The sequence below is a fragment of the Gobio gobio genome, assembly GCF_949357685.1.
Source record: "Gobio gobio genome assembly, chromosome: 16".
Lineage (NCBI taxonomy): Eukaryota > Metazoa > Chordata > Actinopteri > Cypriniformes > Gobionidae > Gobio > Gobio gobio.
Window position 1 is genome coordinate 27056267 of NC_137109.1, and position 18253 is coordinate 27074519.

General features: G+C 38.6%; 2 protein-coding genes across 2 annotated transcripts in view; one reads left to right on the plus strand and one right to left on the minus strand.

Moving 5' to 3' along the window:
* LOC307140158 (uncharacterized protein) overlaps window positions 1-18253 on the minus strand; it is a 338069-nt gene that overhangs the window by 254443 nt on the left and 65373 nt on the right. The window lies entirely within an intron of this gene.
* The window catches only part of stag2b (STAG2 cohesin complex component b), a 51683-nt gene that overhangs the window by 15352 nt on the left and 18078 nt on the right, over window positions 1-18253 (plus strand). Inside the window, exon 2 of the mRNA XM_079839411.1 lies at window positions 18108-18242. Within this exon, the coding sequence (XP_079695537.1) occupies window positions 18199-18242 (44 nt within the window). The 5' untranslated portion in view covers window positions 18108-18198. The remainder of the gene's footprint in view (window positions 1-18107; window positions 18243-18253) is intronic.

The window sequence follows — 18253 nt, forward strand, 5'->3', positions numbered from 1 at the left end:
ATTGAAATGAATGGGATCGTGTCGCTTTGTCGCTGCGTGTTGCTGGCGGTGTGAACGGGGCTTGAGAAAACAAAACATAGCATGGCGCATGGCAGAGGAGAAGCCAACGAGCGAGAAATTATCAAGCCACCAGGAGAAAGAGCTACCTGTACTTTCAACCCTTGCTTGTTACCTGTGCATTCCTGACACCAGTGTGCCAGCAGAGCGAGTTTTTAGTACTGCTGGCGACATAGTGAACGCACAGAGAAGTGTTCTGCGGTCAGATCATGGTGATATTTTTGAAAAAGAAATCTGTAGAGTCATTGAAGAGTAGTTGGTTACATTTTATCTTTTGTTAAATATTGTTTGTTTATTAAACTGAGAGTAGTAGCAGGCCAGTTTATTCAATCTGAAGAAATGTTGGTTGCACTTTATTTTTGATATTAATATTGTATTTGTATTATTTTAATGTTGAAAAACAACAGCAAAGTAGCAGGTAAACTTACTATTAATTAAACCTGAAGAGAAGTTAGTTGCACTTTATTTTTGATATTAATATTGTAATATTTTTATGTTGGAAAACAAAAGCAGAAGTAGCAGGTTAACCTACTGTTGAAATGTTGGTTGCACTTACTGTGCTTTTATTGAATATGTATTGAATATTGAAAATGAGAGCAGAAAAGGTTAACTTCCTGTTAATTCAACCTAAACTGTTGGTTGCACTTTATTCAAATAAAATTTTAATGCATTTGCCATTAATTGTTGTTTACTTGTTTGTTTATATCCATAATTAATTGATATACCGGATTCCCTTACAAGAAACAACAGGAATCTTGGAAATTTCACCTGCACTGGCCAGTATCCAGATATTTATTTCAGTCACACAATTTTTGGCTAAAAAGTTACTGAATCGTTTCGGATCGTATCGTTCTAAATTAACCAATATCGTCCTTGAATCGCATCGACAACCTCAAATCGTGATACGAATCGTATCGTTGTTAAAACGAATCGTTACACCCCTAGCATACAGTCATGAGTTTCTGCTCAACATCGGCAGACTCACATCTCTTTAGAGATAAACCTCACGCACGCCGAGGCTCGGGCTCACTGACCGGTCGGCCTTCAACATCCCCGACCCCCAGTATTGCGTCTGGCCCACAGCGGAGGCACCAAACGCGGCGTGAGATTAAGCAGAAGGGGGGTAAGCGTGAGGGTATCCGGCTAGGCTAGCCAGCTTTCCCCACAATAAACTGGATTACATTCGATTACTGCTGTTGTGTCTTTGTTTGCGCTGTGTACTCAATGCGCGTCACTGACGCTTTTCATATGATTGGGACATATCTAAAAATAATGCTATAATCAACTCTTATTAACTCATTCATCTCGCTGTAATGGTACATTGCATGTGTTACAAAGTTGGTAGAATAATGATGAAGACGAACTTTGTGTGACTGGGACTCGTGTTTATTCAGAACTCTCAGATACAACACAATAAACTCGCGCTGCAGCGCTCTCACAACTCAGTAGTTACTATAAATAACTTTGTTAGCAATCGCTCCGTCTCCGTGCTGTCCGGTTCGCGAACAAATCATTCTTTTGAATCGGTTCTTTTTAGTGAACCGAACCAGTTCACCAAATCGGACTGAATCGTTCTAAACGGTTCGCGTCTCGAGTCAGTGCTGATCCATAATTTACTCAAGTTGCTAACTTTCTGACATGAGTGACAGCCCCTCCGACTAGAAATAGACTAATAACCTGAAGTATATTCTAGTAACTACAACAGTTCACTGAACTGAGACATGCTGAGAACTGATGTGAAGTGAACTCAGGTCCATCCGTCTCTCTGGCAGCAGCTTGTGCGTCGTAGACCTCGTTAAACCACGCCCCCTCCGCTCATTTCAAATGTCAGCCAATCACCACAGTGGCCGTTTTTACTGAAGTCTCATAGCAGACACGCCTCTTGAAACAGGGCATTCAGCCACAGGGCAAACAGCAGTATAGAAAAAATGCCTTTTATTTCTAAATTATGACATTTTATGATGTAAAAATCCTACTAACAATATAAGTACACCTCAGGAAACATAAAATAATAGAAAAATGCCATGCCATCGTACCTTTAAAACAGTATCCGATTGGTCTCTACTAGGGATTAGGGCTGTCATTTTTGAGAAAAATCTAATTCGAACGGATATCAAATATCAAGCAATGTATTCGAATATATTTGAATATCTACGAGCGCCCCCCCCCCCCCCCAAACACCCGCAATAAAATCAGTTTAGCATATCACATTAAAGACACACTTACAAAAATGTTTATTGCCAGTATACAGAAGTTATTACACGACCATTAAAGGGTCACTTCAGTGATTTAGCATTAGGCTTTGTATCAGTAGAAACCCGGTAGTATATTCAAATTATGGTACATTCCCCCCTCATATCCCCCTGAGACGAGAGAATTATGCATTTTATTTCTGGAAAAATTCCTTCGATGACGCAAATATCGTCATTTTGCGTCATCGGAGGATTTTTTGGCCAGAGGCTAAAACTACAGCCACTAGATGGAGCTGTTCCGCATGTTATCAACCCGCCCATAGGGGAGAGATCTCACATGTAAGACACAGACAGCCGAACGGACAATCATAACGGTGCGATGCAGACCAAAGTGAGTGTTTCAACTCTTCAATTAATTCCTGGTATAGTTTAGCTTCCATATGCGATCAGAAAACGTGCCAGACTGGTGCTTAACGTTACCTCAGCTCTTCATGATGAAGGAAATCTGACACTGCTTCATCTGTGATGTGACTTTGTGCTTGGTTTGTTACCACAGTTATCTGCGTGCTTCCTCAGCGATGAACTTCCACATTTGCGGCTATCTTTTCTTCAACTCCTCAGGATCCATCTCGACGAGTGCAGGCAGATCGCGCACGCGGTTGTGATTTCTCCTGGGAGGGTGCGCGTGCTGCGTGGGCACAAATAAACTAATATGGATTTGAAATTATTTTATCATCTTGAAATACAGGCAAGGCATATGTATTGTAGATGATTTTGTACATCTACAATATACATGCATATATTTTTTATATATATTCGTTTGCACGTGACTGTTTAAAACCCGTGTTTAGACCCGTGTTCTCCCTTGTCCGACCCGCACCCGTATCCGACACAGTTAGGATGTTTTTCACCCGTTTCAGCAATATTCGCGGGTACCCTGCATGGCACTTTAAAAACCGGTTAGTTTAATTATAGTTTGATTACGAATATTTCACGTCATGTTCGAATGCATTTTCGAATATCGAATAAAAAGTGACAGCCTTACTAGGGATGTCACGTTACCAAAAATCGAGTAGTCGGTACCAATACCACCAAAAGTACACAGTACTCTAAACCACAGTTGATACCATGGTAAAATTTTTTTTTAATAATAATACTTAAACATTAACTTTTTTTATAGATATTTTTAAAAAGAAATTACAATTCTCACCAAAAGGTTTGCTCACTCAATGTATTTGTGTTTTTATAAGGTAACTTGTTGAAATGGTCAGTAATAAAACAAGAATGGATAAACACATTAGAAGCAGTAGCATAAATAAATACAATAGAATAAAGATACAAATGTGTGTGTGCATGCTTTGGTTGAGCGTGCTCAAAGATATGGTGTATTTGAGTCCTTCAAGCCTTCTCGGATATTTTCACAATAATTAAGCAGTGCTGATTGACAATAGACTTTATCACTGTACACTCACCTAAAGGATTATTAGGAACACCATACTAATACTGTGTTTGACCTCCTTTCGCCTTCAGAACTGCCTTAATTCTATGTGGCATTGATTCAACAAGGTGCTGAAAGCATTCTTTAGAAATGTTGGCCCATATTGATATGATAGCGTCTTGCAGTTGATGGAGATTTGTGGGATGCACATCCAGGGCACGAAGCTCCCGTTCCACCACATCCCAAAGATGCTCTATTGGGTTGAGATCTGGTGACTGTGGGGGCCATTTTAGTACAGTGAACTCATTGTCATGTTCAAGAAACCAATTTGAAATGATTCGAGCTTTGTGACATGGTGCATTATCCTGCTGGAAGTAGCCATCAGAGGATGGGTACATGGTGGTCATAAAGGGATGGACATGGTCAGAAACAATGCTCAGGTAGGCAGTGGCATTTAAACGATGCCCAATTGGCACTAAGGGGCCTAAAGTGTGCCAAGAAAACATCCCCCACACCATTACACCACCACCACCAGCCTGCACAGTGGTAACAAGGCATGATGGAGCCATGTTCTCATTCTGTTTACGCCAAATTCTGACTCTACCATCTGAATGTCTCAACAGAAATCGAGACTCATCAGACCAGGCATCATTTTTCCATTCTTCAACTGGCTAATTTTGTTGAGCTTGTGCAAATTGTAGCCTCTTTTTCCTATTTGTAGTGGAGATGAGTGGTACCCGGTGAGGTCTTCTGCTGTTGTAGCCCATCCGCCTCAAGGTTGTGCGTGTTGTGGCTTCACAAATGCTTTGCTGCATACCTCGGTTGTAACGAGTGGTTATTTCAGTCAAAGTTGCTCTTCTATCAGCTTGAATCAGTCGGCCCATTCTCCTCTGACCTCTAGCATCAACAAGGCATTTTTGCCCACAGGACTGCTGCATACTGAATGTTTTTCCCTTTTCACACCATTCTTTGTAAACCCTCGAAATGGTTGTGCGTGAAAATCCCAGTAACTGAGCAGATTGTGAAATACTCCAACAATACTCCAAATGCATCAACAACCATGCCACGCTCAAAATTGCTTAAATCACCTTTCTTTCCCATTCTGACATTCAGTTTGGAGTTCAGGAGATTGTCTTGACCAGGACCACACCCCTAAATGCATTGAAGCAACTGCCATGTGATTGGTTGATTAGATAATTGCATTAATGAGAAATTGAACCGGTGTTCCTAATAATCTTTTAGGTGAGTGTATAGAATAATGCATTGTCTGCCTCATTCTGTGATAAGAAGCCACATCAGCTCACAATCACTCGACTGACTATATGAAGAGAGTTAAAACATGTTATCAAACATTGTATTTTGTTGGACAACAGGTTTATGAACGCTTCACATTACTAGTTTGTGAAGATGTTTGACAGGTGTTGCTTTTTCAAATGCACGTTATAATAAGCGACGTATATTGCAAACAAAAATTATGTAAGTATTTTCTATATATAAGTATTGTTATAAATATAAAAATATACAACACATATAATATCGTTCTAGTTATTGCTTCTGACAGTTTACATATTAAAGGTGGAAGATGGTAGTTTTGCCTAACATTACTGTGTCTCGTTGTGGAAAGGGGCTCTTACTCACCTTATTCTAGTAGAATATCTACTTCGTTTCAGCACAATGACCTTAATAAAAGCATGGTCAAAATATTGAAGAGTAAACACTAGTGACAGACTGCAAAATGTGACAATTAATTAACATCAAGTCATTTACATTTTAGATGCAATGTTTTTGATATTTCAGCAGCGAAAATAGTTCCAAACAAAGATCACAGCAGAACCATAACGCATCTCACAGCAACTGAATGATTCAGCGTTTTGAATTAATCAGTTGTCAAAGATTCAATGACCTATTCGTAAACGACTGCCTCATTCCTGAATGATTCAGCCTTTTGAACGAATCGACTCAATGACTCACTCATTAACACCTGCTGCCACCGACTGTCAGTTTAGTTTCATGTTTAAACATTCTTTCCAACATTTCTTATTTGTGTATTCCAAAAATATTTAAAACAATCTCAAAACACTAATTAATGCAGTTCTTATTGTTCACTGAACATTTTTATTTGATGGGTAACAACCCTAAAGTGTCTTATTCTAATTTAATTTATAGATCAAATTTAAGAATATAAAATGAAACAAGCTGAAGGATAGCCTACATTTAATAAGATTAGGGGAAAATGCCCTTTTATAAAAGGTAAAAATATCACAAATATGCAGATTTAAATATGTCAAAGCTGATTGAACACTGGTGAGAATATTGCTTCAGAATAAATTATATTTACTACACACACACAAAAAAAAAAAAAGATTATTCTAAGCTAATTCTTTACTCGGACAAGTGACCGATTTACTTGTCTGAAGGACAAGCACATAAAAAGGCTTAATGTCGAGCCCTGGTATACTAATGTTTCTCAAAGTTACAAACCAAAAATGGCACAAAAGAATCACGTTTTTACACGTGCGTTGGCTAGGGGTGTAACGATACACCAATGCCACGGTTCGGTTCACATCACGGTTTTGGAGCCACGGTTCGGTTTGGTTTGGTGTGGGTCAGGATTCATGGCAGGGCACCAGCAATAATAAAACTAGATTCACTTTTAACCTAATAACAACAACAACAATAATTTAACTTATTAACTTTATGCATTGAGAGGATCACGGTTCAAACCGTGGGTGGTGTTTCGCGGTTCTTCGGTTCGGTTTGAATATTGTTAGACCCCTAGCGTTGGCGGGACAAAGTTATAACTCACAATTGCGACTTTATATCACACAATTCTGAAAAAAGAGTCAGAATTGTGAGATGAAAAAGTTGCAATTACCTTTTTTATTCTGCACTGTAAAAAAAAATCAGGTCTCCAATTGAAAAATTTCTAGTGACCGATCACATTAAAATTTTTCAGTTGGCCAAATTGAATTTCTGTGAATTGATGCAATTTAATTAACAGAAATTCAATTTGGCCAACTAAAAAATTTAGATGTGATCAGTCACTAGAAAATTTTCAATTGGAGACCTGATTTTTTTTTACAGTGTGTGGAGGAAACAAGCCTCCATAGCTATTGCACAAAAGTGTGAGAGTGATGGTGCTGTTTTAAAAACCTGTGTAAACACCATAGACAAGTATTCCGGAAAAGAGAGGAGAATGGATGTTGAGTGTTATCATTGGTGTCTGAGAACAGATTTATTCTTACATGTTCCTTATACATATTATCATTTTCTATTCATTTTCCACTGAATTATGTGATCTGAAGAGCTTGAAACTGCATACAGAGCGCTATTTACTTCCATGCGTGTCTGTTGAGTCAGAGAGCTCATTAGCTCGATAGCTGAGAGAAACATTTCTACAGATGAAACCTGTAGCCAAACAAATATGATTACAACGATTTATGTTAGATGTGTTTTTCATGCAGCTCTGTGTATTTATATAACAATAAAAATTGCTAGATGGGAAAACCTACAAGAAGCATACATGAGGAACAATGTATTCTCGGCCAGAACAACCTATCGTGCAGGCGTGAATTAGCTGAAAGTGATCAGTTGTTTTGCATTCTTTGTGAAAACTCTTTGTCTGCATGTGAAAGGGCCTTATTTGTTTTGTACGATAAATGTATGATTTTACAGATCACATTTTCATGTAAAGCTGTTAATTTTTCACACTATGAAAATAGAGCACTTCTAATGTGTCAGTGATTTTAAAAGCACATAAGGGTTGGTCACGTTCCCTATATTTACTGCTTCACCAAGCTTTACCAAGCTTCTAAGCGTTAAAACCACATCTATTTTGTTAGTTAAGCATGTGGTTGTTAAGGAACATCATAACTAGGGTTGGGTACCGAAACCCAGTACCTATATATAATAGGGATGAAACGGTATGGAAATTTCACATCACTATTATAGTGACCCAAATTATCACTGTTATCAATATTATCCCGGTTTTGTTCAAATGAGATGAAAGTGTTGAAAAAAAACAGATGCAATTGAAGTAAGTCATTCTCTTCAAATGCTATTGAAGTTAGAAACGTGTGTACCAATGTATTAGGGATGAAACGATTACCGGTTTCACGATAAAATTTAGTGACGGTTAGTAATATCGTATACAATTTAATTATCATTAAAACCGTGTGTGATTATCACGATTGTGAAAACTCGCGGTAAATCTTGTCCAGTCAGCGTCAGTCTGGCTCAGGCGCACCGCACCTGTTTTTTGAATGAGCAGAAATGGCAGAAGGCAGTGACAGCACTCGGGGGATTGTTCAGCCTCTAAAAGGACCAAATCTGAGGCGTTGTCATATTTTGGCTTTTACAAAAGTCCTGAGGGAAACTTAATCGAAGATGGTCACCCTGTCTGCAGAACATGCCAGAAGAGAGTCACTGTAATGGAGAAAACACTTCAAAACTACGAACGCAAGGCAAGTGGACTTTGACCTCAATACCAAAACTACGTCTGGGAAATAATAACGTGAAGCGAACGAACAAATTCAGGCAAGACTAGGGTGACATTTAAGGGATAATAATCAGGGCTTGACATTAACTACCATTTGCAGGTGTAACGTTATTTCGGCTGCACACTAGCCACTCTGGCGGTTTAACTTATTATAGTCTTCTCAAAAGCCATCTGTTATAATTGCGTTGCGCATTATAACCACTTACACGTGTTTCTATTATGAAAGCAATGTCTCATAATCAGAGGCGTTCAGATTAGCGGAGTTTAGTTCAGAGCGCGTGCCGCTCTCACGCTGAAATCTGCTCTCAAAACAGAGATAAACGTGCGATGTACGCAAGAGATTCACTCATCATACAGTGGATGACTGTTTCTGTTCTATTTCAGCAGCGAAAATGGTTTAAAAAAACATAGCAGAATCACAGCGCATCTGACATGACTGGCATAACGCTGGCGAATTTAGGGACCGTCTCTAAAGTTACATACAACATTGGTAACGTTATACACGTTTTAAACTTCAATAGCATTTGAAGAGAATGAAACTGACTGTAAAGTGATAATTTAGGTGTCAGGTATGATGACTACTTTTTGGCAGTCATATCAGATGCGCTGTGGTTCTGCTGTGTTTGTTTGAAACTATTTTCGCTGCTGAAATCGAACAAAAACAGTCAACCACTGTATGACAAATGAATCTCCTGCATACATCGCACGTTCATCTCTGCTTTGAGTGCAGATTTCAGTGAGAGCGCGGTCTGAACAAAACTCTGGCTAATCTGAACGCCTCTGATTATTTTAGACATTGCATTCATTAACTCAAAAAAAACAAGTGTGATTTGTTATAATGTGCAATGTGATTATAACAGGTGGCTTTTGAGAAGACTATAATAAGTTCAACCTAGGGCTGCTCGATTATGGAAAAAATCATAATCACGATTATTTTGGTCAATATTGAAATCACGATTATGTAACACGATTATTTCACATGACTTTGGGAATGTGTTGTATTTATTAAAAATACACCTTTCAACAATTCAATTGAAATTGTAACATTTGTTGTACTTTTTGAACTATTAAAATAAATAATATAACATATATTCAAATCAAAGTATAAAAGTATTCACGTAAAAATGATAATCACAAATAAATAAGATCAACAATATGGTTCGGCTAGATATGCTTTTCAGGTACGTCTAACATTAGTTTTCAGGTACAGAAATGTCTCAAATGTAAAATAACATTGCATATTTGAGTGCATAAATTAAAGATGAATCCTATTAAACTTACAAAAGCTATTCAATCCGGATCGGATATGCGTCGTCTTTATCGACTGTATAAAGTTCACTTAAGGCATATACAGACTATGTCTGCTAGGATACTCATCAAGATGGACATGTTGACATACGTTTTGTGTGAGTTTGTCCGTTCAAGAGCAAGACTTGAAAGAGAACTCAATATTTGCGCGCTGAGAGACGTGTGCGTGCTCTCGGATGAGCGCACAGAGATACATTTCCTCACAGCGCGCGCGGCTTCTCATTCGCGTCTTCTGGCACTAAACCCGGGTGATGACGGAGAAAACGACTGGTCATATTCGAAAATACGGCAGCACTCGCATGCATTGAACAAAGTTTACAAAGAGAGAATTATTTGAAAAATATGAGGGGAAAAAAGGACGTTTACACGGCACCCCTGCTCTCGTCAGTTTTTGTTTCTTTATTAGATTGTCATAGGTCACTCTGTTTAATTTTCAAGTGGTTAAACAAATTCGTGGTGTTCCCTTGCGTTGCAGCCACTACCATGTAGCAAATCTTGCACGTAGCATGTTTCTGCTCGTCGTCTGATTCCTCGAAGCCAAACTGTTCCCAGACAACGGAGTTGGTTTTGCCTTTTTTGCTCACCAAACGCTGCTGTAACTGCCCTCCTTCTGCCATCTTTACTCGCGCCGAGTTTTTAAATTCCAGCGGATGATATGCACACGAGACTCCCGATCTGAGAAAGTTTGTGGCCTCGGGAGGGGCGGATGAGCGCGTGCGCGTTTCATTCAGAACGCAAGGCAAAATAATCGTTTTTTCTCGATTGTACTATTTTGGTGATCGTTGGGAGGCAAAATCGAAATCGAAATCGAAATTCGATTAATTGCACAGCCCTAGTTCAACCGCCAAAGTGCTATAGTGTGAGTGACTGTGTTACACGCCACAGCCGAAATAACGTACACCCGCAAATGGCGAGCCCTGATTATTATCCCTTAAATGTCACCCTTGTCTTGTCTGAACTTGCTCGTTCGTCTTTGGCTCAAGCTTCACGTTATTATTTCCTAGATGTAGTTTTGGTATTGAGTCCACTTGCCTTGTGTTCACAGATTTTAAGTGTTTCCCCCGATTACAGCGAAATTTCTTCTGGCATGTTCTGCAGACAGGGTGACCATCTTCAATTAAGTTTCCCTCAGGACTTTTGTAAAAGCCAAAATATGACCACATCTCAGATTTGGTACTTTTAGAGAGCTGAAAAATCTCCCTGCCTTCTGCAATTTTTTCCTCATTCAAAAAACAGCGTTGCACGCGCCTGCATCAGACGGATGCTGGTTGGACAGGATTTACCGCGAGTTTTCAAAATCGTGATAATCACACGCGGTTTAAATGATAATTAGAATTTAAACAATATCACTAACCGCCAGTACATTTTTATTGTGAAACTGGTAATCGTTTCATCCCTAATATATAACTGGTATGTAACCGGACCGAATCATAACGCAGATTTTGGTGCCTCATTTCAGTGCCACTTAAATTCAAATGTGCTTTTGCGCTTTGGCTGGCGCCAAGGGTCAGCGCTTGTCACGTCACAACTATGCAGTTTTTTCAACCACATAACGTTTATTTTAGGTTTCAGACATTTACAGTAATGCTGCCTTCACATATTATCGGAATTATCGTAAATACGAGTTTCCTAGGTAAAAATTGCACCCGAACGGCCTTGATGTCGTGTTTACCACTGGGAAGTTCAGAAATAACATTGATACCCAAATTAAAAGTAAAATAAAAGTATAAGTAAAAGGTATAAGAAGCTATACAAGAAATCAAAGCAAACAATTCAGTCAAACATACTAAGTCAGCACTAGTGGGCTACAACGGTAACATCAAGTTAAATAGCCTAAAAAATATAAAGTAATGAAACTTCACTTTGCCCTCAGCCTAAACGATTTTCCATTGAACAAATTATAGATCCATGAGACCAAAGATCACCCGTTAGATCTACACAAGACAAATTCTATCTCATGTTTAACCACTACAGAGACATCAGAGCCAGCGGCAAACGTCAGAAGGACTAGCCGAGGAAAGTCTGCTCTCGGCGGGGTTAACGAGCGATGAGTGCCCGCTGATCGTCTGGATCTCACAACTCTGAAAACGCCAGATAAAGTATTCAAATAGGCGGTCTCTTTATAAATAAACCACAGATTTGAGCTTTAAACAAGTACATTATCGCCTGAAAAAGTCTTAACTACATTTCGTCACACATTTAACAGTAGTATTTTTTAATTTTTCTGGGTTTCTCATCGATATTTTGTATCTCTGCACCACACAGCACTCTTGTTGCGGCTGCTATAGCAAAAAAAAAGACGCCCTCAGCTGCTGTTTTGAACCAAACGCTGCCAGCTTTTTTTTTTTTTACTAAAAGAGCGCAATCTTGTCAACTTTTTCTTGTCATAAAACAAGTCAAGTGTGAACACAGCCTAATACTAGTAAAAATACATTTATAGTTAAATACACACTGATGTCTATGGAAGCGGCTAGAGATGCACAGATACCACTTTTTTTCAGAACAAGTACTTACATTTGGATACCAAGTACCGATACGACTTCTTAATACCATTACAGTTCTTCTAACAATGTTTTATTTTCATCAGATTTTTTCACTTTCTGACTAACAAAGTAAATATACAAACTGATGCTGTTGCTGACATTTAAACATTCAACTTGGTGTTTTCCTAAACAAACATGGCACTGCTGCCCATTTCACATAAATGTAACCTGTAACACATTCAGTGGATTTCAGTACGACACAACATAGTAGCAGAACAACTGAAATTATGTTATCATAACCATACAGCCTTTTTCGGAAAAGTGAGAGGCAGGTTCTTTTTGATGAACTATGAGCTATGAGCCTGTTTCTGTTTTCATCTACAATGTGTGACACTGAGCTAGGGATGTGCGAGACTAGTCAATTAAACGGTAGCGCTGCTGCTAGACGACTTGGAAAATACTAGTTGTTTACTTTTTTTGGCACATTTAATGTTTTGCTTTATTTTCACAAAGGCTGTTTAAAATACCGTCAAATGAATGTTATATCTTGAAATTAATATATTATTCTGAAAAGTGTATATCTGCAGCAAAACTAAATTATAATGTGACCTCAGGTTTTGCATGGGTTGGTTTTCTCTGGCGCTCACGGCTGCTTCAGATAAATCTCCACTCAGGTGAGGGAGGATTTTGAAAGCTAACAGTAAACACACAACTTTTCAGTTTTCTTTAAACTAGTGTAAAAATAAAGCTGCTTGCTTAGGCTTGTTATACTACCGGGGTTAGACTAGTCATTGCGCACAAGCCTTTCACTTTCAGCACTACTCACTACCGAGAGGTATCTGTGTGACAAGAGGTTAAGCTTGGTATATACCGCACTATAGCGTGAAGGTGTGTGCGACAAAAATTAAGTCATCGCAGTCATGCACGTTGAGAGCGCGAAACGCCCTTTCACTTGTTGGTGTGTGCGGCTCCGCATCTGAAGATGCGTTGCCATGAAGTGGTATTGGCTGCGGTTGTATTGGTGTAGTTTTATGAGTACATGAGAACAGTATCGGACCGACACCCAAGTACTGGTATCGGTATCGGTTAGGGATGCACCGGTTGACCGGCCAAAAACCGGAACCGGTTTTCTTTGTATTTTTCTGCCGATTTTTCCGGAAGTGCGCCCGCGTGCACATACGCGCCTATATTGCAATCATTCGCTAACACGAACATGTCACTGTGTTACAAACGGAAACTGGAGAACTGAGGGAAGAGACGAGATGCTGAAGGGAATGAAGAGCCGCTTTCCTGTGCGAGCTGAAGTTGCGCGAGCTTACCTCTCCGCACCCTGCACAAGCGCAGATAGTGAGCGTTTGTTCAGCCCAGCTTCTCACGTGTTGGATCGGATGAGAACGAAACAGACTAACTTGTGACACAGCCAAAATACTTCTTTTTGTAGCCTAAAGAAGAACATGCATGCACTTTTGAAATGAAATACTATCAGTTCTGTATAGGATGATCATTTTTATTTTACCTTAAAATTACATTGACTTAATTTGATTTAAAAAGCACCTGCTGTAGCATCTTAGTTTTTTTCGTTGCACTAAACATTATTTGATTTAACATTTTGGAACAATTATATACTTTGGTTTTATTTAATTTCACTGGTAAAGACTTTTTTTCTTGACACTGAATTTAAAAGCAAATGCTGATTTAAGTAACATCTTTGTTTGGATTGCAGAATATGCAGTTGTTGCCTTTAATTTCACCTTTCAGCCTTTTAATTAACTTGTTTTCATTAGCCAAAAGCCAATTTAGCCTGTTAAATACCAAATAAACATCTTGTTCATGTATACTTTCATTCTTTTATTGTGTAAAAAAAAAAAAAAATTCTTTAATGTCATCCACCAATGTTTTGTGGTTTAGGCACCGATACCGTTTAAAAAGTATCGATTTGGCACCGGTATTGTAAAAACCCCAAACGATACCCAACCATAATGATAACTTAGTAGAGCCCCTAGTTCTGATTTAAGAGGTTATGGTTAGTGTTTAATCAATGAATTTACTGTTAATTTAAACAACAATCGATTTATGGGAATTCATGTAAATTGACATTATTCTAGAACCAGTGCCGGTGAAAAATTGGGCGGGAACCGTTGCGCTCTATTTAATAGAATTCATATTAACTATTAGCTGACCCTAACACCGCATCCCCTGAAGCACACATCCCACATCTCCCATTTTGGGAAAAATGCTTAATTTAATAATTCATGCCTAATCTTTAGCGGGCTAATTTATACATCTTTTTATATGCATTTTTTAATGTACTTTTTTAGCATGAATAATATGATCAGTTTTCATGTGTGCCTCTCAAGGGCAGGCAGTTGGATATTTCAAAATATATATTCACATGACCATAATGATGCAGAATGATAGATTAAGACGGTAGCACTGCTTCAAGAGATTTAGCATTTATCAGAGAAATGCCCTGTCCATGAAGGATAATTACTGTTCATTTTATTCTTTCTTAAAGGGTCAATGTGAAGTTGGAATGTGTCGGACATCTCCTCTCCCAGCTTAAGACAGATATAGTTATGCTGTATGTAGGTACCCTGAACGTTAATATAGTGCAGTGGCTTTGAAACGTCTCAACCAAAGGTGTGAGTTTAGGGCGTGACTGTTTGTTTGAGCAGGGGCGGATGTACAGGAGTGTACACTACAGGAGAAAACGTAAGCTCACTCTGTGCTGATGATTTTTGTTAATGGAAAATATCGCATGACGCTTTCTCTAATACCGTCTGCTTTTGACTAGCAATAGCAAATCTTGTTCTAATTTACAAGTGTGCCATTCAGTATGTCCCGGCCCAACGTCCTGTTTCAGTAGGAAACACTCATTTCATGAGGCCATTTAAGGATAAATATGGTAGTCATTAATTTAGTGAGCATTACATTACATTGCTTATGGCTTATTGCAGTGTGTGGTTGTGTACATGAACAGGTGGTTTTGACTTCAAGCATGTTTCATTAGAGCTGTGATCCACTCAGGGGTCGATTATGTCACATTGGTCTGATATCTTTCTCCGCTGCTGTAGATGTTAAAGGGTTTGTCCTCTTATGCGAAAACTTATCTTAACAAATGTCGTTTGTGACTTAATTCTGTGGAACATGAAAGACATTTTGAAGAATGTTGGTAACCAAAAAATATTTTGGGTCCATTGACTTCCATTGTATGGACAAAAAGCACTGAAACATTTTGAAGAATATCATATTATTTTCCACAGAATGAAGAAAGGCATACAGGTTTGTTGAAATGACAGTGGAGAGTAAATTATTCGTTTTTCACTCTGTTGGAGGGTAAACTTGTGCGGAAAATACTGTCTAAAGCTTTGTTTTAGTTAAAGTTGTGCTTTTAAAAATCACAAACTTATGAAAGTTATGAAGATTTTAAACTGAAGTTTTTGAAGTTGAAAAAATAATAATGAAAGGGAAAATATTTGCTTTATGTATTTTTATTATTACTATTGTTATGATTCCTGATGGTGCTATTTCTATTTAAAGAGGTGCAGTGGCCTGCCCTGCCACTTTCACTCGGGTTCCTTCACAGACTGAAAGAGTCTGTCTGAGTGAGCAGCTCAGAAGTCACACATGGTGCCATATTGCCCCCTTGTGGCTACAACATAACTGCATTTAGTCTGCCTAGTTGTAGTGACAGACTGATTGAAGTTGTGGATATTGTAAAAGAGCAAAACTGTAGTTGGGATGTATTTTTTGGAGTCATTTTAATTTTAGTTGTCCACATATACTGCTGCACTAAAACATTTACGATTATGTTAGTTACACCGTTTCTGGATAATAAGGATGATCATGAATACTCAGAAGTGACAGCAAGGATTCACTAATCAACAAAACACAATGGGCGTCATTCATGAAACACAAGCAGAAATAATTTTTGTGTATATCATGTTAAGCCGCTCTGACGTATGTGAATGTAATTTGTTAGTTGGTACAAAAACAAATTACACCTGCTCCTTACCACGTGTATGGTACATAAAACACAACAATTTTGTGTTCTTTTAGGCAAACTGACTTGATTTTTTATAATGCCTCGAGTTTGTTTGCCCATATAGGTAATCTTTTACTATGGAGGTTAAATGTATTTAGCTTGCTGTCCTCAGTGGAGGGCCTCGAGGAAGTGGCTTCATGTCAAACTCTGAAGTGGGTAAAACGCAGCACTCGTTACTTCACTTTTACCCAGCCGTCCAATCACAGTGCAGGAGAGGTGGGACAAATACCACACCAACCAACCGTCACATCCTTCTTTTACAACTACTGAACAACAGTGGAGTATTATTGCATTTGTATATTCAGTAATTGCTGATGAAACAAACTATATATCAAAATATAGCAACCAAAGCTTTTCAGCTGGGAAAAAAATAGTGCTCCTCCAAAGCGCCTCCAGCTGGGCATTTTCAGAAGAGCGTCTGGCCTTTTCATCTGGCTAAAAATGTAATATATTTTGTTTGGCGAATTAGTTGCTTTTGCGTTTATGCACTATACTGAAGCCAAACCAGAGAAGGAAGTCCAGAACATTCCACAGCGACCTAGACCTAGGCTGCATCCGAAAACCTAGACAGCTGTCTTGTTGCCTCGCTGCCTTATCAGGCAATGACTTGCAAGGCAGCGTAAGCACACAAAGGTACCTCACGAAACGGATTTCGGACAGACTTCTGAGGCAATAGTTTAATGATCTACAGCAAAATAGAGCAAGCTTTGGTGGGAACTAAACAAATATTTAATTACTAATTTCTCACTAGAAGTGACATGAGAAGTGGTAAAAGTTGGTCAAAAACGTACATTTACACACAAACTGACCAGCAACCACAACTTTCAGATGCCATCTTTCTTTTTCTAGCTCCACTGTCGCTGAATGGAACACATAGGATTGTGGGATATCAAAAGTAGGGAAGGATGCATCTATGCTCCCTTCAAAAGTCAATCAGATGACGGGAGACAGGAAGTGATACTAACATTGGATTTGGACGTGCCTTGATGCTTTCAGACCTTGAAATGTGTTCTCCGATGGCAGCATTTTCCAGTTTTCGGACGCAGCCATAATTTATGTAGTTGTATGAACTCATGGGCAGGGTTTATGCTAATTCACCCTTCGCTGGGAGTTTGATTGACAGGCGATCTGACCAATCATAATCCGCCGAATCCGCCATTTTTTTGTCCGACAAAGCAGTCAGATTCATAGATTAACGTCGATGGACTTGAACTTGAAAAACGGTGTGTACTGACGTCTTTCCGTGGTGGAAACAGCATTCCTTCTGAAGTTCATTCATGTTTATTTGATACTATAAATTAACTAGAAGGAAGAGATGATCTGTTCACGAGCAGCTTTAACTGAGGCGCTACAGCGACCTGTCACCACACATTAAAGAGCCACAAAATGGTATTTATATAAAAAATTGGCAAAATGTTAGAGTTGAGACTTTGTTTCATTATTAAAAGTAACCTGCTCTGTCCTGTCTGTCAGTGCGTTGTTAGTATCCTCTTTGCTCTGCGATTGTGTTTTTTTGTTTTGTTTTGTTTTTTACTGCGTCTGCGTGGCTTGTCGGACATAGCAACAGTAACTAAAGGGGGCGGGTCTTTGCGAACAGTCAATTATGAATCAGCGCGCACACATGCCCTATTTAGAAATTATTGAAATTCATTAACAATCATTTAACTATCAAATCTAAGCTTTTCTGAGAGTTTTCAGGAGAAAACCTCGAATTACTCTTAATTTACTGAATTTTGTATTTACGAAAGTAAATATGGCCCAATAATTAATTACATGGCCTGACCAATAACAAGTCAGTAACATCTATACACAAGTGTCAGATTTGTCAGATGGGAATTTGTGTCAACACTGTACATAATTCACATTAAAATGCGACTCGAGAACATGAGAAAACTGAGACGCTATGCATTTGGCCATTGACGCATATAAATATAGACCAACAATGAAAAAATTAATTAAAAAAACGAATGAGTTGCGTTATAATATTGAATAAGGTTCATGGATTACAGATGTTGGTGTGCTTGTTTTTAACCTCTAGGACACAAGAACTGGCTAATGTTTTTCTCCCATTTTATGTGTGTTTTAGGTTTATATGAGACAGAAGTACCCACTGTTGCCCTGTGTGTATAAAGACAAAGCCCCTGACAAGTTGAAGTGGACCAGAAGATGTTAAAGAAATGATAGCCGCACCGGAATTACAAACAGAGTTTCATTACGCTCAGTGAGTACACA